General features: G+C 42.0%; 2 protein-coding genes across 2 annotated transcripts in view; one reads left to right on the forward strand and one right to left on the reverse strand.

The window, feature by feature from the left end:
- The window catches only part of WDFY4 (WDFY family member 4), a 152,105-nt gene that overhangs the window by 105,144 nt on the left and 23,138 nt on the right, over positions 1-23,823 (forward strand). Inside the window, exons 47-54 of the mRNA XM_026110249.2 lie at positions 28-113; positions 983-1,045; positions 13,777-13,819; positions 14,637-14,756; positions 15,340-15,457; positions 16,131-16,240; positions 21,264-21,417; positions 22,919-23,010. Of these exons, the coding sequence (XP_025966034.2) occupies positions 28-113; positions 983-1,045; positions 13,777-13,819; positions 14,637-14,756; positions 15,340-15,457; positions 16,131-16,240; positions 21,264-21,417; positions 22,919-23,010 (786 nt within the window). The remainder of the gene's footprint in view (positions 1-27; positions 114-982; positions 1,046-13,776; positions 13,820-14,636; positions 14,757-15,339; positions 15,458-16,130; positions 16,241-21,263; positions 21,418-22,918; positions 23,011-23,823) is intronic.
- On the reverse strand, positions 3,265-4,081 carry LRRC18 (leucine rich repeat containing 18). Its single transcript, XM_026110253.2, has one exon. The coding sequence runs from the start codon at positions 4,079-4,081 to the stop codon at positions 3,311-3,313; it is 771 nt and encodes a 256-aa protein (XP_025966038.2). The 3' UTR covers positions 3,265-3,310.

Here is a 23,823-nt window from a genome sequence, read left to right on the forward strand (position 1 = left end):
CACACTGTAAATTATTTACCTTTCCAGGAGATCGCCTTGGAAATATTCTTCAAAAACGGTTACTCCAAGTTTCTTGTCTTCCATGACAGCGACCGAAATAAGATATTTAAGAGGTAATTGCTGCTCCTTAATACCAAACAAGCACCCAGGTCATGCTGCTGGTCTACTACCCCTGTTTATGCTGGCTTCAGATGTCATCTTGTACTGCCCCAGGGGCTCTTTCTACAATGGGTTACACTTAAGCCAACCAATGGAACTTCCCTTTTGCTGAGCTGTGAATTCTTTGGAGGGTTATATAGCCATTGATTTAGCAGGGGAGCTAATGCATCTCTATGACTGTTGTAGCAGCCAGTGGTGTGTTGTATGTCCCTGCATCCCAGGGAACTGCAACTCCAGCTGTGTAGCCCCCTTTCTCTCATCAGTGAGCAATCAATGAGCTGCCTTCACCTCACCTTTACAGTACTGTATGAAAAAAGGTTTCTTCCTTCTTTCTTCCAATACGTGAAGTGGCACTAAATGCTTTAGGAATAAGCTGATTTTGGCTCTCTGATCCTGACTTTGTATCTTTAGCGTGTATTTAACTAGGACTTTTTTGTGTAGGAAAGAATTCGTTTCATATGTGCTTGTCTTGTTTGATGGAATTTCTATATAAGGCTATAAAGTGAATAATTCACACGTCGGTTTTTTCCCTACTGCAGATCAAGAAGTCACAGCCCTATGTATCAATTCAAGGCCTTATTCAGGAAAGAAACTGCTTTTATCTAGCCTGTGGGCACTTTCTGAACATTAAATATCTGCTTTTGCTGTGTGTCTTGCAGCTTTGCCCTTGGGTCAAGGTCTCTGTGAAATCCTTTGGTGTCAATCACGAGGGAAGTTGCTGTCAGGACATGACATAGATTATCCAATAGATTATATACATATGTATAATAGTACAGGATAACTGTTTAAATGATTGTAATGTTTTCTTTTATATCTCCTTCAGATTTTGCTCTTTCCAACCTACTTTGAAGTCCAAGGGCATAACAGAAGAGTCTCTGAATATAAGGTAAAACACGGGAAATGTTGGATATCTGTAGATAACAACTGTAATTATATGAATAATTTGTACTTTTAAAAAAGCTTCTAGAAACTCTACCTATTTGTACCTCCTATTTTAAAGATTCAAAGGTATCCCCAAAACTCTGAAAAGCATTCTAGTGTACAATGTCCTCAATATGGAGACATGAGGAATATGTTATGTAGCTGACTGTGCATAGTTGGTTAATAATTATTACCTCCTTAATATGACTTTATTGGTAAACTCTATATAGATGGTTAGTGTGGGAAAGAGACCGTCAGTGAGGTGAGGTTACAGAGCTAATCCATAATGCTTCTGTGTAATGGTCTCTTTAGTGCGTGGTTAGGGCAGACAGTGACAGATGTGCATATGGATGTTTTGGCACTGTTTATAGCATCTGTGCAGTGGAGATTCCAACTCATTGTCCCTCACATTTACCACTGCAGGAAAAGCAAGCTTCCTTCCAGAAAGTGGGACATGACTGAGAGCATGTTCTATGCTGACCATGAGTTACTTATATAACTGTAACTCTTTTCAAGTTGGAGGTCTGAGAAATGTAGTCCTAAGTACCTAACTGGTATGTTCAGTAGTTCTGGGTGATGTGCTTCCCTTTACCAAGCTCCACTCTGGGAACTGAAGGACCAAGAACTTAATGAATTTACTTTGTCCCTGTTTGCATGCTGGAACTACTTCTGAGTCAGGAGAATTCAAGGGCAACACAAGGGATTGCTTTCCTGTCTAGGGAGCAATGCCTGTCTCCCATAACACTGCAGCTCTTCTTGCCCTAGCTGAGCCAAGGAGACAGGCCAGACTAAGGTCTTTGCCCAGACATGCCACTGATAAGTACAAAGCTGAGATATGGAAGGAGGAAATGATTTGTTCAGTGTAGCATATGATATTGAAATAGTAGCATTTCTTGGAAATCCCATACCAGTTTTTCCTCCTAGCCACTGGGAATAAAATCCTGTTCTGACTCCCAGTCTCTACCGTAGCCATTTAAAAATGACAATGGGCTGTTACTGGACAACCAAGTGCTTCTCCCCTGGCATTTTGTTTTTCATTTAAATATACTTAAATCTCTGCCATCACCATATGTTGCTGCGGCCACAGCCAACACCTCTTCTTGTGTCACACTTGACTGCTTTGATAATATGCTCGTTGCTTGCATCTGTATATTGTTTTCTCCAGGCTGTCAGCACTCTCTGCCCTAGGGGTGTGATTTGAGCAAGTGAATGTGTGCACTCAGGTGCATGCATGTGCATGCATGCATGTGAGTAATAGCTAAAAATCCTGTGGGGACACCAGACTTGATATCATCAATTCACCAGCTGACATTTGGGTCTTGGAGGAAGGCAATCAGGGACAGGAAGCCACTGCCTAAGTGACATGCTCAGGAACCTTCAAAAGAGCAATTTTCTCCTTCCTCTCCTCCCCTGTTCACCTTCCTTGAAGGGAGACTCAGAAACAGGGAATATGCTATTAGGACAGGTAGTGGTCCCAATTGTGCTGTGCACTTCAGAGAACACTGCACCCAAGTACAGCGGTGCTATGTGTGCCCCTGAGTCCCCTGTGATTTGCTTATGCAGAGTCTGGCCCCTTGATAGCAACCCAGGAGCATCAGCTGTTTAGCTCTTTGCATTGCAATTGCACTGCTTAGTTATTCCTGTGCCTAGCAGCCCTACTTAAGAGTGCATTTGCGGCTGCTGCCTCTGATGAATTGGAACTGGATAATGGTTCCTACGCTAACGGCACCTATCTGAGATTCTCTGAGCCAGTCCTGAGGGTCTGTTCCTTTTCCTCCAAAAGGTATTCACTGAGACTAGTTTTGTTGTGTCTCACCCTATGAAAATGAATAAGACTAATGTGTGGGGCTCAGTGGTAGCAGTGGAGCTGCTAAAAAAACACAGCTTTTTGAAGATGCCTTCACTGAACACATTCATTGCATTTTATAGTCGCACACACACCCACACCTGAGACTAAGAAAAACCAAAAGAAGTGTTGTAGGACCAGGCCTGGATGCTAGGAAATAGTCTTTGTGATGCATCCTTTCTCAAGTATACATCTGTTTCAGTTGTTTTGGATTTAGTTTTAGAGACCACACAGATCTGCTGCTCCTAAAACTGAGCAAGTCTATAAATGAAGAGAACTGCAGGAAAAGGGAAGCAGGAAAAGGACAGCTGTTTATTAGCTTGGGCTGGATCTTATGGGACAGCTCTGTGGAGTGCCTTGGTAGATATCAGGGATGTTTGCATCTTATCTCCATTGTTCTTGGTTATCCTTTGCAGTGGAATTAGGCGTAAGGAGGGAGGGGAAATTTGGCTTCTTTGAGGAGCTAGGTATCGTGTTTGTTAGTTTGTTCAGCTTGTCCCTTTCATCCTGACACATCTTCAGACAGGAACAGCACAGGTCTTTCTCTTGCACTAAATAAAGAGTTTCTGTGCGTTTTATGGAGTCAACATGCTCTTCTTGCTGTGTTGGATCAGGAAAAGGATTTCTCTTCACGTTTAGTTTCTTGAGCTTGGGGAGCTTTGTCACACTGGTTGGAATGGCGGTCAAGAAGTTGTCAAAGAGACTTACCTCCTTAAGTTCCTTCAAGGCCCCAAGGGTGGTGGGGATGTTGTCAAGGCGGTTCAAGCCAAGGTTGAGAGTGCGCAGGTTCTTGAGGAGGTTCAGGTCCACTGGCAGATTTTTGGTGGTTAACTTGTTGTTGCTTACGTTCAGGTATGCGAGGTTCTGGAGCATGCCTATTGCCTCAGGCAGCTCCTCGAGCTGGTTACTGTGCAGGTCCAGCCAGCGCAGTTTCTGAAACTTCTGGATGCTGTCTGGGATCTTTTTTAACATGTTTCTGCTCAGATCAAGTTCATCCACATCAGCCAGTTTCAGAATGCACTTGGGGAAGGTGGTGATACCCATCTTGCTTAAGTCAAGACGGCGCCTTCCATCAAAAGTGATCCTGATGGAATTTTTGGCAGCTTTCAAAGTGATCTTTTTCCCTTTTTGGCCTTTTGCTTTACCCTTGGCCATTTCTCCACTGAGAGAGAGAGAGAGATGCCAGATTCTGTGGATGAAGCCTTTGAAAGCAGTGGCTGTTACTCCCTAAATCAAAACAAAATAGTGACTTAGTCAGAAATTAATGAGTGACCACTGGACTTTTGAGCAGTCATTTTTTTCTGGATCAGGACTTATCAGCCCTGGAACTGCCCTGGAAGTATTTTGAGTTGGTGAAATTACAATAATCTACAATATAAGTGTTTATAATGCAGTGAAGTAATTTTACCTTGTAATACTTGCACTGCACTGTAATACACTATTATAAGTATTACAAGTGGGAGAATTTGCTTTCATCTCTAGATACTGGTTTGAGCCCGGCATGTAATGAAACTAAATGAAATGTGTTATCATCCATTAGCTGTTTGAGGACCTGAATGAAATGTATTGTGGGTATCAATCCAGTCCTTAGGGACTGCACTAAGAGAAGTTATCCAAAATTGTTCTCATTCTACCAGACCAGCAGGCTGCTTTCTATACAGACCTGGCATCTGCAGATGGGTTGGTTAAATGTCCTGTTTAATGGACTCAAGATTTGGTCTCTGGACACTATCGGGAAAACAAAACAAAACAAAAAAACAGGAAAAAAAAACCCCAAACCAGTTAAATATTTAGAGCAAGTGATTAAGAGTTTTGCTTGAACTGGGACCTCAGAAACATGGTGGGCTTCCATATTTAGCAGTTCTGCTTACAGTCCACACATGGCCCCAGGGCCGACTGCAACCAGCTGTCGGTGTTGTGCTGCTTAATGATATGTTAAACCGTGACTCAGTTGGCATCTCCCGTGCATTCAAGGACATGCTTTGGATACTCTTACGCTGTGTTTCCACACATGCTTTGGGAGGGATGGATGGTGCCCTGCCCTCGAAACAGACACGTGGATGCTCTGGTCAGACTTTTGACTCATTCTGGTGCTAAGTATGTGCTAGGTACTTTGCTGATTTGAGGCCTGTTTGAGTACTAGTTCACTGTAATCTCAGGGTTGGGGAAACTGTCTCTAATACTGAAGGTCATCAAATACAGCTAATAGTTATGGCAAGTGACAAAGGAAATAGGCTGATTTCCTGGAAATGGATGACGTCTGTCCCAGCCAGAGAGCAGAGAGGAGCACGGGTTACAGTTGGCTGATCTCCGGATGGTCCGGGTGCTCTGGCATTTAATTGTGGAGTCAGATCACAGCTTTGATGAATGATTGTTTTGTAGACAAATCCATATTTTGTCCCAAACACTTCTCTATTAGAAAGGCTTCATTACGAACCCTTCAGGCTTTTTAGCTACTCATTAATCATGTGCAAGTACATGAAGAGGAAGCTCAGGGTACAGATAAGGCATTTCAGCTTTTCAATTACATGCCATAGCCAAAAATAATGCAACAGCAAGGGTGATGTGTGCCAGTTACCCATGCCCTTCTGGGGGCTTCTATAATGAGGCAGATACTTCAGAAAGTCCTGGAAGCAGCATGGTGGGGTCAGTCTTACTGAAACCAGCCCCTGAGTTTATGGTTAAAAATTCAGTCTTTCTGTTATCTTTTTATAAAAAATATTTAAACACAGTGAAATCTTTCTGTGTCTACCACTCCCACGTTTCTCCATCTCTCTTTCACCAGTGCTTAGAGGGCCATATCACCAAAATATCTGAAGGCTTCTCGCTCTTTACTGTATTTATCCTTACAGTGCCTCAGGAGCATTACTAGTGCTTTTCTTTCCATAAAGTAGCTGGGGAACTGAGACAGAGAAGTACTCTATGGTGTAAAATAAAGTACTTCTCTACCTGTGTGGATATTGGCATATATAATTTACCCAGAATTGTGCAGGAAGTTCTGGAGATCAAAACTATATATATATATATATATATATTTTTAACTCAATTCTCTGTTATTTTAAGGAGCTGATGCTAAATTCCTCTTGGCAGTTCTGTGAAAGTAAAGGCCAGCCACATGGGAGCTGCCAGAGCCCTTCTGCTGATACAGGATGCGCTGAGTCCCTTACTGAGACGTTCTGAGTAGCTAATATGTTACAAAAGAAGTAGACCTGAAAGGGAACTGCCTAACATTTTGCCAGGATGGAGAGAGGCTTTCTGGACCTCCTGCTTCTTGCAGTTGAAGTGAACCTGGTGACTTCTGGGTCCAACATTTTTCTTGTTTGAACTCGTTTTTCTTGTTGAGCAAGTTCACCAAGACATTCGATGTGTTTTGGTGAATTTTTTTTCAAACAGGTATGCCTTAAAAAAGGGGGGGCGTGGGGGCTCAAAGAAAAATAATTAATTTTTTTAAAACTCAAAATAAAACATCCTTAAGACTCTCAGCAAGAAAACAGTTTGTTCAACACCTAGTGGTTTTTTTCTTTAACTTTTCATTGAAATTACAGGGGAAAAAAGTTGCTCTAGTTTGATCCAAAACACTGTTTTCTTTTTTAAAAAAGTGCTAGGTAGCCAAAAATCAGCTCTCTGTTGATGCTGGTTCCCAGTGCTGGTGTTACTCTGTGCTATCTGTACCCGGGAACGCTAGAGGGAGCCTGGTGTAGAAGATTGAATGCAGCATGTGGGACACTGGTTGAGGAATAATAGGATAATTTAACCTTTTGGGCACTTCTCTGTCAATGGCCTTTACTGAGCTGTTGCACAGCTTGAATCTGGAGTTTTTAGAGGTTTAAGAAATCCAAGCAAACAGATCAACTTAATTTCCTTGAAGACAGCAGAATAACATACAGTGCATCATACAAGGAGGTCTGTAATACCCAGACTTGAAAGAGATTTAACCACCTAAAGGTAAGGTCAGGTCGCTCTTAGTTAGACTTTTAAAATCCTGGCCTTGGACCTCTAAGAGGTACTGACCAGGAAAATATGGGTCCCTAGGGAATACTCGCATTTTCCAAGTGCTGTTTTCTTTGGATTAAAAGTGGGAGGCAAGTTTCAAACTTACAACAAGGTGATTTCCAAGCCTGGAGATGGAGGTGAGTGTTAGAGTTCTGCAGAAACACTGCAGCACACCAAACAGCCCAAAGGGAATGAATAGGTCTCTTGTCTGTGCATGCTTGTAAACTAATTATCAGTGTTTCACAGGGCCGTTGCTGGAGATAATGGAGCTTAGTTAGCTGCGTCGTGTTTTCTTTAGCTCTGCATAAGAGGGCTCAGTTCTGTAGCCACTGATATTAAAAATTCAGGAATCACAGGAGTCCTCCTTGCTGTAAATGTTAATTACACCTGTTCGGTCTCATGCTCACAGTGCATTTCCTGGGCTAGCAGAGGGAGAGGTACATGTGTACCCCACTGCCTGAGGAATGATGATGCAAAGAGGGAGCTCTCTCTACCTACTTTTCTCTTACACCCCCGTGAGCCTTTGCCTGAAGGTGGGGTTGCTGCATAACTAGATGATAAGGTCTCGCTAAGGAGGACCTTGACTAGAAACCTGTCTTTTAGAAGCTCTTTTATCCGTATTTGGTAAAATCTTTAGTCTGGGTTGGGCTTTTAAAAGCCCAGAGCTTTATGATTATTTCACAAGCACACAGCTTTGAGGCTGACCTGATACAGAAATGAAGAGAAAATCTGGGTCTATGGCATCACCTTCTCTATAGTGCTGTTTGTCATTGAACATTGCAGGGAGGGAACAGATCCTTAAGCACCAGGACTAGTGTCTCTTTGAAGCAAGGAATGCGCACTTACACTGCTGTGCGAGGACTTGTCGTGACCCACAGTAGCTTAGGCCTGTTGTAAGTAAGAGATCTGGTGCTGGAAAAACATGGATTTTGACCTTGATGCAGTCTCTTCTACCTGAACCTTTCTTGTTCCTTTCAGCATAGTGCTGGTAGGAAGAGAACAGGCCTGCTGCCTGTAGCACCATTTCAGTGTCTCAGGATCTCTTCCCCTGCGGTTCTCCCTGCACCAAAAGCTACACAGAACCATCTGATCCAATCTTGAATTTGACTGGTGAAAAAAGTTTCCTCTGTCTTTCCTCTTGGAAGTCCTATGGGTTAATTTCTGCTCCCTTGCTACCTTTCCCTCTGCTTTGCCTTTATTCTGAACCCTGCTGTATTCTTTCTGCACTGATTTTGGCAGAGGCCTGGTTAAGACAGCGTTGGCCCTGAGACTGAGGATGTACTCTGAGGAGTGGACATGAAATGACAGGCAGCAGTATTCCTGAAGCCACAGGCACACCTTTGCTGTCTGTGTGTTGCAGAGCGGGCTTGCCCAGTCCGGTGGAGCTATATATGCTCTGCACTTCTCTGGGTTATGTTCTAATTTACATCTGGGATGCCTCTATAGAAAAACTTAGATATACATCTTAAAACAGGCTTTGATGCAGCTAATGATTTTGCATGAAGCAAAGCTCTTCCAGCTACGGTAGGATTTTATTTCCCTGCTCTCAAGCCTGTTACGATTTCTTTGTTGTTGGATACGACCTATTATGGAAGAGAGATTAATTCACTGACTTTCTTAAACGCAGTCTGTCACTAACAGGCTGATTTAAACTAAATTCTGCCATGAGCAAACAGATACTGAGAAGTTTCCTTCCTTAATTTTCTTATTTTTCCAATGACTTCAGAGCCACTATGCTCACACAGTACAAAGTCACTTATAAACTGATGCCCACCCAGAATAGACAAAAATAATGTTTCATCTAAGCAATTCTGTGGGGCTCTACCCCTGCATAAGATCTTACCGGCTAGCAGCTAAGAAGACTTAAAAGCTGAGGTACAGATGTCACAAGCTGCTTGTCTTTTCAGTAGCGTGGGGTGAGCCTCCATGGTCTGTTACTGTGCAGTCATCCTCTGTCTACTCTCCTTTGAATAATGTGTTGATCTTTCCGTTTGTAAACAAACCCCTGTGAGCAGGGAGAGTATAGGACAATTTCCTTTTCACAGACCTGTAAATTTTAAATCTTACTTCCTTGAAAGAAAATGGCAGCCCTTCAAGAAACTATTGTGAACGTGAGTGCATGTAGGGAAAAAGGAGGGCTAAAAAGGATTTCCCTGGTTACAATGCCTCTCTATTCAACTCTCCTTCCACAGCCTGTGAAACTTTTGTTCCTAAGTAACAGGAGTCCTGGGTCCTTGGAGATCATTACCATAATGTTTAGTTCCAGCATGCAAGTTCAGGCAAGAGGGAAACAAACTGAACTACATGTAGTTTCTGGAAGTGTTAGCTTTTGATTTATGCAGAGAGAAAAAGCATCTGGACCTCATTAGAAGCTGTTTGTTAATTTGTTGCCTTAGCTGTCCATTTTAATCATTTGGTTATTTCATTTTACTTGGCTGTAATGCAGTGCAAGATACTTGCAATATGTGTTAGATGTCACAACATTTATGATATCATCCTTCTTAACCTGTGCCAAGTTGGATGGATATGGACACAGGAGGAAAGGTTCATTCAACAGTGCAGCAGAGGGTGTGAGCTGCAGATTGTATTCATCTATTTGTGACCCTCCAAAAGTGCTATTGCTTTTTGCTGCTCTGCCTTTCTGGGAGAACATTTTGTGTTGTACCATGTGAATTTACTGGAATTTGTCTCTATGCCTGGGGCTACCAAGCTCATGCCTTTAGTAACTGGCTGCAATAATTTCAAAACAAAAACAAAACCACACTGAAGGGAAGTAGCTGTGTGTTCTGAGGCAGGTATCTTTGTTCATAGAAGATACAACATTAAAATCCCTCTCCTGTCATTAATTAGTCCAGGATATTATTGGCCTAAAGAAGATGATAATGCTGATGTGCTTGCCTGATTCCAGAGCTGGACACTAGGTTCTGCCCACCTCAACCAATGAATTGAATTTACATGGTATTTTTCTCTTACCACGTGTGCCTGGGTGCTGTGCAATGAAAAAGTTATCCCCTTGTCTGACTTCAGCCTGTAAATAAATGTGGTGCAAACAGTGTTCTGTAAATGTGGGGGATTCCTTTCTTCCTCTGCTGTTTAGGGGTGGCCGGGTGATCTGAATAAGCTCAGAGCATATGACAATGGTATCCACCTTTGTGTTGGGAATTAAAATGAAGTACACTACTGATTTGTACAGGGTCCTGCAGAAATGCAGCAGTAGTGTTCCTCAGTTAAGAGAGGACAAGTTATGGACCTTGTCCGTGGTATAGTTCTACTTTAATATTATTCATATTTGTATATTTTTATTATATTTCTGTTCTTGAAGCATAGTATAAGAATACCTGAGGGAGGTAAATTGGTGTGTTCAGACAAGGAGGACCCTGTGCCTTTGCTCAAAAGTAATCTCACCTGACACTTTTCCAAGGTTTGAGACAGACTTTAGAGCTTCACAAGGAAAGCTGGCATTCTGCTTGACCTCTGCTTTCCTTGTTTAGTGGTTAGGTTTGAACTTGGGTTGTGGCTTACTATAAAGAGGATTTTCCTCATAATATTTTTTGTGAATGCAATGATTCTTTAAGAAAAGTTGTTTTAGGAGAACCTCGGCCCTGTTTTGCAAACTTAATATGTCTGAAGAAGGGAAGACAAAAAGCAGCATTGTGAAATCTAAGAACCCAATTAAGTTTATTGAAATTTTGTATTAATTTTAGTGCGGGCAAAACCTTATCCTCTGAGATCATCTCATCTGCAATGAATCGCCAAATGGGTTGAAGTCCACCTATCTCCAGCAAATGGAGAGCACTGGCTATCACAAGAGTGAGATCATAGTCTGATGATAATGGAAAAGAGGTTAATAAATCACTTAAGCATAGTGTAGCTAAAGGTGGGTTGTCATTAGTGCACATCATGTTTAGATTCTGTCATGGCTAGCACCCTAAAAATACCTTACAATAGATAGATATGTAAGTACTTCTCTTGGGTTTGCACAGCTGCACCCCCTCTTGAAGTTTAGCTGTTTACATTTATAAAGTACTTTTCCCCTTTCTTTTTCCAATGAGCCTTTTTTTTTAATGCACTTACTGCTGTTGTATAGCTGCAGTTGTTGATATGCTTTGAGCTTTTGCTGTGCTGGCTAGAGAGGTGTTGGCTGGAGAAATGTTGATTGATTAAAGATTGCCAGGGAAAAGGGAGAAATAGGCTTGAGCTGCCTGTGATGCAATTAATGTTCTGAGCTCCTCTGAGGGGACAAAGGAGAATGCAGAATTCCAGATCTCTGGGGCCTTGGAGGGAACATCCGGCAGGTCTCCTGAGAAACAGAAGGATGGCTTTTAGAGGGGAATGGCTGCATTCATCCTTGCCTGTTATCATGACGTGGTGGACTCATCAACCCCTTTGAGTTACATAGTAGCTTCCAAAGTCAGCAGAGTGAGGATTGTTAAGGCCCTTGGAGAGACCTCCCTAGCAGTTTAGGCCTACAAACAGGAACAGTTCCAGTAGAGCATAATAGCACACCCAATTCAATATATATTGTGTGTTCATGTAACACACACACAGACTGGGCCAGTTTAGCCCTCTGTGTTTTATTTTAATTATCCTTTAGAATGCTCCTGCTTTAAAATGTCGGGGAGCAAATGGGTTGGGCAGGTTTATGCATTACATAACTCCCTGCCTACTAACTCTATCACAAACCTAAAATTAACATGGGTAGTTTTTGTGAGTGTCTCTCCCCCCCGTGGAAAGGGAAGAACCTAACCTGATCCCTCTGTGACAAACACCCTAATCCAAGCATACTTCAGTCAGTGCCAGGAATCCTGCTCCTTCCATTCGAGATACTCTGTATGAATTGCAAATGTCTGTTCGAGACTTTAGGAAGGCCAGTGGGGCAAAGCTCTATGAAATCAACATATAGGATGAGAGGGCTGTATTGCAAAGGGTAAGTGCTCATGATGTCCATTTTCCACTTGAGAATTTCTACATTCTTGAGTCACATGTGGCTCAAAACTGGGGTGCAAAACCTATGATTGCACTGTAGTCAATGGACTTTCTCCTAATTTACATTTGTGCAACTGAAAACGTCGTCTAATCATTTGATTTTTAAGACAAAGAGTCAAGATCCCATCTTCCCTGTCAGATATGAATGACAACTTTATGTGTTGCCTGGTTGCTGTAAGCATAATTGTTACGTCTCACATGCTTGAGAGAAGTAAGCAAAGCCTAAGAACTGTAGACCATGAGATAGAATTGTTCCTGGGTTTTACTGTTTGCTCATGAAATAAGTTATTCCCTAGGCTGCACAATTCCTCCCTCAGATGCACACATTTCTCTGAGGAGGGGGCCTAAGCAAGGAATAAAATACTGTGCTACATATACCATTAGTGCTTATCCTTAATGTACGCTGTTAGCTGATCAAAGAGTGAATAGGCAGTACAATAATGATACGTAATCATAAGAGTTAGTTTACAACAATTTATTACAGCAAATTCAATAAAACTCTAATGGTCCTAGACCATTTAGGTCTTTGAGGCTTCTTTAAGACTAGCTTTGTGGTTTTCTAGTGTGATCCAGTACAGAGCACAAGACTGCAGCTAGTTATTCCCATAGTAGTTTTATAATCTATGGCCAAAGAGAGATCTCTTTTCACTTCAGGAAGTTAGAAACCCTGTCTCTGAACTGGTACCTTAGCATTAATTTAAAGCCGTACACTTAAAAGGAAAAGCATCCCCTACAACCATTTATAGCTTATCATTATCAATAACGCTGTTAATTTTGGCAGATCAAAAGTTTCTTTAATCCAGAAGTTGTCATTTGTCTCAGTTCAGTCTGTTGGAATTGACAAGAGCGAGTCCACAGCTTACAGCTGCTGGCACACCTTCTAGTTTGGTCTGGTCAAAGCGTGGCTTTTGTTTGCTCAGCACCTTTGGCCCTTTGACATTTTCAGGCTGATTTCCCTGTTTGAAATCTGCTTTCAGCAGATTTTCATTTAAAATCTCAGTAAAAGTTGCTCTGTGTTTTGAGAATAAGGAAAGTAGGAAAATGTATTTACCCTATTATTTAAAAAAATTATATAAAAATGACAACCCACTTTTCGGAATCAAATTAGTTTGAAAACACTTTATGCTGAAGGAATAATATGGAGACCAAGACCTCTGTTTTTAAGTCAGTATTTTCATAAAGCTTCAGAAAAGTACAAGCCTTTGAGAATAAGGCTTCAGAATAGAAACAGATAGCTTTAATGGTACCTGTCACCAGCACTCCAGGTCTATAGTGGGATGAGAACGGGAGCACTGATTGAGCAGCGTGGTTCAGCATGGAGCAGCTGAGAAGTACTGTCCCAGCTGCCTCTGCTGCACAGGTCTCTTGTCTGCTGGTTGGTCAGCTTCTGAAATGTTGCAGTTGACCATGTGGCTGCACTACCACATTTTGCCGCAATATCTTAAGGCAAACAGAATCCAACCTCCCAGCTGCCACCCCCACTTTCCCCTCCCCCTTTATTAAATATCATGCTTTAAGTGGTGCTTCATTCAGGAGCTGATTGGCAAGTAGCTGAGACCTCCAGGTAGTATAGATGGGGTGACTGCAATAATCCCATTCACCATCCCTGTTCATCACATAGACCCTTGCTTCCTACTGAATGTGGTAATGAAATTTGTATCTTCCAGCACTAGCCTAACCATTGACACACACTGATTTTGGAATGATTTGATACATGATGAAACATTAATATTCTCCTAGTGTAGGCAATCTCTTGTTTCTGAAGGATGAGAGCAGAGGGAACAGGGGAGCACTGTGTAGAAAACTAGTGTATTGACTCTCTCTTACTGTTTTGAAGCAGATTATTTCAATCAAGTGTTTGTTCTGTGCAGGAAACATGCAGGAGGGGAAAAGACAATGCTCCAGAAGTGGCAGGTAAACTAAGTCTTGGCTTTGTATGGAAAAGTGAAAAAATTCAGCACCTGTCTGTGCATCTGCACACAGGGGGGTGTGTGCGTGTACACATACGTGTGCTTAAAAGACCTAAGGTATTCTCTCACTGCTGGAAGTGAGGATATTGGCAAGAGGAGCAGAGTATTTGCATCTTGTTATTGCAGAGGTTTTTGCTCCTCCTACTGAGAAACATATGGTGCTGCTGTTTGGCAGATGAAGTGTGATCATATGCACATTTTTAAGCTGAGACCAAAGAAGACTACCTAGTTGAATGACTCTAGTCACAGATCATCTGTTTGTGTAAATCAGTGTACCTCTCCTGATTTCCCAGATGTCATGCTGAGATGCATTGCACTTACTTCCCTGTATCCCTGATTTGGTCACCCCAGACACATTGAAGAAATCTGTTCCCTCTTGTTGATATGTAAGGTGCAGCCTTTCCCTGCAGGCTCTTTTCTAGGATATGCCAATGCAGAGATTGCATGCATTTTGCTCACTTGTAAATTGGGAGAAAATGCTCTTTTATGCAAATACAATATAAAAGCACTGGGTGATTATAGACAAATACAAACGGCCTGTCTGAAGAAGAGCTGAAAAAGAAGACTGAGATTCTGGTGAAAGGATTATTGTACAAGAGATACTGTGCTGATGTGAATGGCAATAGCTGACTGATTACACTGTTTGTAATTCTTGTTGTCCTGGTGAACAAGGGAAGCACAGAGCTCTCAGGGTGACTTTGAGGCATGATTTGCAGGGATGAAGTTAGGAGACTTTAATTATTGTTTCTTTGCCTCGGCAGAAGAGGGAGATCAGTAACTTTGATTACCTCATGTACCTGAACACACTGGCTGGCCGCAGCTACAATGACTACATGCAATATCCTGTGTTTCCGTGGGTCCTCGCTGACTATCACTCCCAGGTAGGTGCTTGCTGCTTAGCAGTGTTTCTCTGCTATCTATGATGGTAACCGTATAAAGGCTTGTTCAGTGATGGCACTGAAGCAGAGGGGTCTAGATCAAAGATTCAAAATTGAGATAGTTTGAACCAGACAGATCCCTTATAGAATAACCTTGTCATCAAGTCAGGATGCTGAGACACCTTCTGCCTCAGTAAGGTGGATGAACATCAATTAAATACACTCCTAGTAATGGGCAGGCTGCATCCGCTCAGCAGGTAGTCAGGGGCAGGCGTCTGTGACTCCTGACGATGCCGGTTTGCCAGGGACAGCCCTTGAGAACAGTTTGCAACTTGCCAGATCCTTTAATCAGTTTTTTGAAGCTCCTTGAACATGCTGTGCTTTCAGTGATACTCATTGCCGCTCTGTTTCCATAGTCCCTTCACAATTCTAGAGATGGGTGTGTTGTTAGTACTGAATCTGTGGCCTTCTTGAATAGGGGAAACTCCCAATGCAGCCTTGCCACTGTCAGCCTCACTGAGTTAGTCATGATGTTTGAGACTCCAGGGATTGTTAGATCCTACTTTTGCTGTATTTTGCTTTTCAGACTCTAAACCTTACTAATCCTCATACGTTTCGGGACTTGTCAAAGCCCATGGGAGCTCAGACTGCAGAGAGGAAACGCAAGTTCATCCAGCGCTACAACGAGGTGGAGAAGAGTGAGGGTGAGTGATTTAGGAGACTTTCATATGTCAGAGGTTTGGGCCCCCTCAGGCCCTTGGCGATGCTGGTGAATCCCTTTTGAAATGATCATCCAAAGACTTTCCAAAGCTGTGGCTAGCATATCAACATGCTAACGAGATCCTCTCGTTTCTGGACACAGAGCAGTTGAGGGTTCAGAGAGAAGTGACTCCCATAGAGCACTGCCTTCTTACGTGCCTTGTACTGTTGCATTCTGTCCCCTTCCATTGGGCAAGGGATACTACAGCAAAAACCGTTGTTCCTCAGAGGAGACGGCTGCATGCGACTTAGCTAACAGAGGAGACGGCTGCATGCAACTTAGCTAACAGCTACCATAAGAAAAGGAAACAGCATTGAGGCTATTGACCTCTGGAGATCCAGATATATTTTAGGATTAATAGGGAGGAGGATGGTCTGGAAAGATAAAGGCCTTATTCTTTAGAAAGTGAGATGTGCAAGGCAAAAACAGAGAATAGAGAGATGGTGGTAACTGTGCACATTAAATGCAAGTATGCAAGGTGTGCTTTTGCTCACAGGTCTTTGAAGACATTTGCTTTAAAGACCTGTTCCCTGTTTCATTCCGCTATGATAACAGGATGTTATGGACTTGAAATGGTGAAATTTTGCACTGAAACCTGATTTGCGTCCAATTTGCAGGAGACCTGTCAGCCCAGTGCCATTACTGTACTCACTATTCGTCAGCAATTATAGTGGCATCTTACCTGGTCCGAATGGAGCCATTTACACAGACCTTCTGTTCTCTGCAGGTAAGGGGGCAAGCCATTTGGCTTCACTCCTACACACCTTGTTATGAGCCACATAGCACATGATAGCAGCTGCCTAATAAAGGGGGATTAATTCTCTTGACATTTTCTGTGTATCCTGTGTGGACTCTGGGCTCATCGAAGGCTCTGTCCTGTGTCTGTTGAGTTCAGTGGAAATATTTTAATGGGAGCAAGATTGATGCCTGCTGTTTTTCTGGTTTTTGTTGGTTTTTGGTTTTTTTTTTGTTGTTGTTGTTTGTTTTTTTTCCTGAGGGAGAAGGGTTATTTAGTTTTGGTCCTGAACTACATTTTGTAAGAGGTCAGGCATATAAACACCTAGACAATGTTTTCCTACCTCTCTGAACATTAGCCTCTGTCATTGGGGTGGAATCTGCCTGTCTTCATGGAGCAATGTTAGAGGTAGCTAGGTTAGGATATTCCACTGCTCAGAGACTGCTGTACATCCAGTGAGGGCTGGCCATGTCTCCTACAGCTCTCCGAGTGCTTTTCTGTTATTCTGGTCTTTCTTATTTTCTTTTTTTAAATGAACTAATACAAATAAAGCACTGTGCTAATTAAGTAATAAGCCCTATGATATTGGCTGTTACCAGCAGTAGATGATGGGTTAGTGAACCACCTGAGGCAATGCTTACTATGGCGCTCTGTGAGCCGTATGTTAGCTGCAGTCATGAATGACTGTAGAACAGCTATGGCTGTTGTAAACATCACAGGCTGCTCCATCTCACTGGCACACTTCTTATGTGTAACAAGTCCTTAGTCTGAGTGGCTGCTTTGTGGCTGTGTTTATGGGTGCTCGGCAGATAGCTGACATTTCTCGGTGGATAGTTACCTTCAAGGACTGCTGAGACCTGAAGCACTGAAAATTTTGTCTGGAGGTAGACCGACTAAAACTGTTGACTGCTTTTTTCATTCTCATTCCTTTGCTCTTATGTTGCTGCATGTTCAGCTGAGCTCATGCTGTTGTGTCCTCCAGGTGTCTGGTCCTACAGTGGCTTAGGAGTTGCTTTCTGGGAGATGCAGTCAGGCAAACAGCAGACCTGAGAGCTGTATGGTCAGTCAGGAGCAGGTTGGAAAAGGAGTATTCCTAAAGTTAAGACTTTGGAAGGATGCTGAGATGGGAGCTGTGAAAGATTTGCAGCATCTTAAAAAAAAAAGGAAAAGCCACAGTTATAACCCCAAACTGCCAGTCTGAAAGCACAGGAAAAGGAAATGCAAAAACTTAGGTCCATGCCTTGTAAAAACTTGATGTTGGCATACCATCCTTTTTCCCTTTGAGTCAAAGAATTTATTTGTGCCCGGCCATAGAAAGCGGCAGTGAGAAAGCAATGCCTCTGGTAAGGGAACTGTATGAGAAATTTACAGAATGTTATTGTTTCACATTTCATTTAAGTACATTGAGATCTGACTCTGGAGAAAGGTCTGTGTGTACTTTGCATTTTGTACTGGAATGGATGAAATGAAATATTGGTTCGTTGGACAGACATTGGATGGTACCCCCTGCTTCAGTGAGTTTCCCCACCTGCCCCTAGACAGTAACCTCCTAGAATTCCTTTCAGCAGTCATTCTCAGCATCACCTAAAAACAGCAAGGGTTTCTGTACTTAGCATCTCTACTGGAAAGGCCTTCCAGGACCTCACGCCCTGGAAGGTTAGTGACACCTGCTTTTGTTTTTTTGTTGTTGTTTGTTTTTCGCCTGAGGGAGAAAGGTTATTTAGTTTTGGTCCTGAAATACATTTTTGTGAGAGTTCAGGCATATAAACACCTAGATTTTATCCCTGCTTGTTCTTATGCCAGTGTTGCATTTCGGCTAAGTAGGCTCTTCTTCCTTCCTGGTATTTCTCTCTCTGATGTACTTATCAAGAATAGGGTTCTTATCCTTTATTTTGTCACTGACTCCAGAACAGTCATTTAAGCACTGTCTGCAAGTGCAGGTAATTAATTCTCAGCATCTCTGGGGGGTAAGTCTTTGCACCTTCGTAAATATCTCTGAGAAACACTTTGAGCTCTTTGGGTTTAAAGCACCATCAAGACTCAGTGATGCTTAGATATATAAACATGAGGAGATCTAAGTTCTCTCCAGAGATCACTTTGACTAGTTGCTTTGTATATACCCTGCTGAACTGTAGTTTTAAAAAGCTTATTTTTACCAGTATCCTTGATCACAGTAAGGCCTGTACTGAAAGCTGTAAGAGTTTATATTGACTTGCATTCTAAAGGCATAAAGCAATTCTGAATTCTCCTTTTCCCTTTCAGCGCAGTTTTTGCATTCACAGAGAGAGAAAACTCATTAATTCTGATATAAATATATGCAAATAAATTTATTAATATAGGAAATGGGAAAATCAGTTATTGCTTCCTTTATAAATAATACAGGCTTAAGTTTTAAAGATATTACTTTTCCCTAAAATGAATTAGACAGCCAGGGAAAAAATCACATTTTTTCATGGTGGTAATATCTTTAACCAGATTTGTCACGCTAACAGCATTTCCTATGTATATATTATTTTTATTTAATACAGGTAATCTTTTTATTACAAATCATATTGTTTCTCAGGAGATTACCATCAGCTCTCATAAAAGCCACAAAAAAAGATGAAAAAGCATCAGTCACCACCAGACACAGCACGCTGTGTGCAGATTAAATATACAAAGCCCTTTAATATGCTTCAATGAGATACTTGTTAACTGTTGATTTATTTATAGTCCTCCTCCTACTCTGTTTTAATTTCAATTTGAATTTGACTCCAAGGGTCCCTGCCTAATAATGATCAAGAACAAGATGACCTTGTGCATCAGATTAACTCCAGCTAGGCTTACTCATGTGATTTTTAGCTACTTTTTCACTCATAATCCCTTGACTGGGTGTGGAAAGGCTCCACAATTGTCAGTGGAATAGGGAAGAAGGACAGAAAACACAAGGAAGTATAGTAGGAAACTACCCTGGACCAAAAGCCTGGTCAGAATTCACCTTGGGGGAAACTGCAGTGGGGTCTTAACATTTGGAAGATGTGCTGGATTTTGGGGGGAGTCTATCTCAAAAGACGGGCGGGGAACTGTGGTTTCAGAACCTAAGGTTTATTGACTTCTGCATTGTGCTTCCTTGTCAATGAGTGTAATTTCTCCCTACCAACAGATGTGGCAAAAGGTCAGTTATTTCTTGACTTGCAGTTCTCAGGCATAGTGGAGGTTGTAGATCCAAAGGAGTTGTATCATAAGCCTGCAGGTATTGGATTTCATATGGAGAGTGGTGCTTGCAGTCAGAAACCAGTATAGGAGCTACTGCTCAGAGTTTACCTTATCCCTGGCAGTGGGATACCATTTCTTGTAGAGTGAGAATGCTTTGCTGTTATTTTTGTATGTAATAGATTGAAAGTCAAAGTTTCATCTGTCATTGTACAGAAGGGCAGTGTTCTCCTAGCCTGGTGTGAGCAACAGTCCAAAGGCAGAAAGAAAAGTAACCAAAGGCTATCGAGTTTTCCCAGGAGGTCAGCCACAGATAGAACCTGACTGCAAATTGGTCGTTATTTGGGCTATTGCCCGTAGGTGCTAACACACAGCAAGCAGACTGCATGTAAGAAAGTAGAAGTTGGGGAATTTAATCCTTTATTAAATTCTGTCCTCAAAGATTTTTGTCATCTGAGACTTAGCTTAGTTTTTTTTTCTGTGTGCTCAGGTAACCTCTAGTCTTCCTTAGTCTTTGAACTCTCATACTTAAATCCAACTGGAGAGGATGCTTTCTTATGAAATAAAATCTATCCATCAGTCATATGCATGAAGCCTAACTCTCAGCTTTTCATTTAGGAGTGGTCTGACTAGCCAAGGGAGTAGGCATGATACATTAATTTCTGTCTAGCAACTTCTCTTCCTACCAGTATAGGCTGTTTTCCAGCCCATTCTGAGAGGGAGCATGCTGCCACTGGGCAGCAATACTGCTGCCAGCATCTGAGCTAGATGTTGAGAAACAGTTTGATTCTGTCACTTTGCACAGTTATGGCAGTTTTCTTCTGAGTCAGCTTGTTCATGCTGAAGTAGATCTCCAAAAACTGATAGTCTATTTAGTTATTTCTTTTATTATAGTAATTTAATGCTAAAATAAATGTATTGGTGCTTGATGTAGGTATCCCTATATAAATGTGAGCGTGGGATTTTCACAAATGCATATATATCTGAGATCCCACTGAAAATCCTGTAGGAAATATGGTTCCAATCTGAGGCATACTCTTCGTTAAGTTGATGATTCCCTCCTTCCCCCCCAGTTAAGGCTTTGTTTCAGAACACTGACCTAGTCTAGAAAGGTCACTATTAGCTAGTGCTTGACTCTCATTAAATTAAAACAGGTTTAAATGCTCTCAAGACTGTGCTTGAGGCAGTTTTTCTCCTTGCTCCTGTACCAATTCAGCTTTGAGTTCAGACATTCTTCCCTTTCCCCTCCTTCTTTGTGTTTTCCCTCCTCCCCATGAAGATTGAATAGTCCTGACTGGCATCTACCCACTGGGCGCAAGCTGCTTGCCTGAATCCAATTAATGTTATTGCAGTGGTGTCCCACTTTCCCAAAGGCTTTTTTTTTTTTTCTCCAGAGGATTGCACGTAAGATTGTACACAACTATTTGTCTGAGTCACAGCTGAAGTAAATACACCAAGATTGTGTCCTCTGCTTACAAAGCACTTTGGGATGAAAGGAACAACTTACCTCTAGAAGCATTAATATTGGATACTCTGATATTCCCAAGCTGCCCTGGATTATTTCTGCTTGCCTCTGTGTTATTACAAGCTAGACAAGGTCTCCAGGCTTTATGACACTCTGTTCTTGCATATGTACAAGTCGGCACTGAGACAGCACCTAATATAGGGTCACAGTAAATAGAGCTGAGTCAGATCTTGAGATAATCATCTAGTCAAACATGTGATGAGGTTAATGTTACAAAATTAGCAAGACTGCATCTGCTGGATATTTAAGAGAATATTCACACTGTAGTCTGCTTGACTGTCTGTCTCCATGTCACAGGGCGGGAGCTTTGATGTTGCAGACAGGATGTTTCACAGTGTCAAGAGCACATGGGACTCGGCATCAAGAGACAACATGAGTGATGTCAGGGAACTCATCCCTGAATTCTTCTACTTGCCAGAGTTCCTAACTAACGCCAATCACTTTGAACTTGGTAAGTGCTATAAGGGACTTCAGTGCTCCCCTTCCCCTCCCCAGCATACTGCCAAGAGAAGAGATCAAAATCGCAGGTTGGGAACTGGTCCCTGGACTGTGCTGACTGATGAGGCTCTTTAATGATGTGAGATCAATTCCTATTAACAGAAGGCTTCAAGAATAAAAGCTTCTGGTATCCAAATGGTGCATGCAATAAACCGTGTGTTTGCAGGCTTAGAAGGGCTTGTAATTCCTATTATTTACTGTGTATGGGTAATGCACATTTTTTCAGACAAAAGCCTATTGGTGAAAGGTCTTCTTAAATTTGGCTGTTCTGGTGGTTAAAGTTGCCAAATCTGTCCTCGCTGTCACCTTGAAAAGTTCTGTGTGTGTCCTCATGCACTTGATTTGTAGTCCCTGGCCTCAAGCACTGTCCCAAACCCTTCTGAATGTACACTGCCTCTAGACCCTTTTTGCGTTAGTGATGGACAGTTAGAGAGAACCCAGACAAAACAGTATTCAGAAATAGGCAGCACAGTGTCCAAACCCTGACTGTGGACAGCACTTCACTTTACAAGCAACCCACATCATTTGTAATGCAAAGTTTTGTATTCCAATGGACACTGGTTGGTTAACAAGATAGAGGACAAATATCTAAAGAATCATCCTAAATCAGTGACAACACAGGCAACTTAACCAGTGGTGTTGAGGTCTTGGTGTAATTCATTTGTATTTAAGATCTCACTGAACTGAGACCTATCCTAAGGAAAGGGCAGGATAGGAAAACGTTGTTAAAAGATTGTTAAAAGATAGTAAAGATGTAGGGGAGTTTTATCTCGAGAGGAGGCCAAATAGCAGAGCTTAGCTGAAGTCAAGATCCAGAGGCTGACCTGAATGGAACCAAGTGGAAGGAAATAAGAGGCATCAGAAAGTCACAGGTGGAGAGCAAATATACAGAAAGATTTTGTAATAGACAAAGACAAGAGCAGAATCTCACTGCTACGCTGTAAGGACACCTGATGTCCGGAACTGAGCCTCAATTTAGATTTGAATTTGTCCAGGCTTGTTACGCTGCGCCCTGATTGAGAAACATGCTCACCTTCAGAAATGAATCAAATTGCAAAGAACTTGGGAGCACTGTACTTTCCAGAGGCCACTTTAGCAGCAATATCTGGCAGTTAAGCCCATGGGATCATGTATAAGAGGAAAGTTGTGCCAACAGGTTTGTCTTGTCTGAGTTTGCAGTTGGGGCTAAAATGATTCATGCTGAGGGCATGCGTATTTCTTTACTGTATTAATGACAGTTGCTAGAACATCCTCTCTGTGATTTATTAATAGATCAGAAATCCCAGGAGAAATTGTTTCTGCAGTATTTTATGACACTGTATTCGATGTAGAACTTAAAATTGCCTTTGTGAAAATCACCTGAATTTCCTTTGACTTCACTGTTTTGGATAAGTTGTTCCCCTGTACAATGTGTGTGATTCTTGTTTCTAATTTTCCCTTTGTAATTCCTGCAGGCTGCATGCAGGATGGAACAGTGCTGGGAGATGTGCAGCTCCCCCCTTGGGCAGATGGGGATCCCCATCAATTCATTCACCTGCACAGACAGGTCAGTGAGTATCAAGTTTTGTGACACAGCAATGATCTTGGGTCCCACTGAAAATGAAATCCTTAAGGCCTGGGGCACAAACCAAAACATTAGATCCAAATGCATCCTGCTTTTGCAGACTTCGTGTCAAGTTCTGAACTTTGCATATCTACCTGTCTGCAGAACCATTTATCCCAAATCAAGGCCAACTTTCCAAATTGGGTGAAGTTTGTATCTAGGTCTGCAGCATGGATCTATCTCAGCCTGTAAGTGCATGTGAACATAACACACGTGTGCACACAGCATTTACATGTTTATGGTTCCATGTTACTGCCAGCCAGCTGCCTGTTTATTTAAACTATCTACCTCCATCTCTGAGTCATGCCAGGAGTAAAATTAGGAGGTTGGTTGTTTGGGTGATACAATCCCATGTGATTTGCTGTCTTTCATGAAGTCATCCTTGGCAATCTGAAAGCAAATAGCATTAAGGTCCAGGGGTCTACCAAAATTAGTGCTGTCTATTAACAATAAGAAGGTCTTACTTCTGTAAGAAGTCACCTGGCAAAGATGAAACTACCTGGTAATGGGTGCAAAGGCAATTTCCTATGAAGTTTGTTGGGTTAAACACAGACTTTGCAGCTGAGCATCTTGGTGCAGATCTCTGTTTTTGTTAGAGCTCATAAGAAAATTGGTTGTACTGCAGTGCCCTTACTGAAAGTAACTACACTATCTCATCTGATGTCTTATGGCAGAGGGAGTTGATCAGTATTTGTAAATGTCATGCAGATTGTCACCGTGTACAAGACTGTGGGTTGATTATCTATATTAGCATTG

Source organism: Dromaius novaehollandiae, chromosome 6 (assembly GCF_036370855.1).
Source record: "Dromaius novaehollandiae isolate bDroNov1 chromosome 6, bDroNov1.hap1, whole genome shotgun sequence".
Classification (NCBI taxonomy): domain Eukaryota; kingdom Metazoa; phylum Chordata; class Aves; order Casuariiformes; family Dromaiidae; genus Dromaius; species Dromaius novaehollandiae.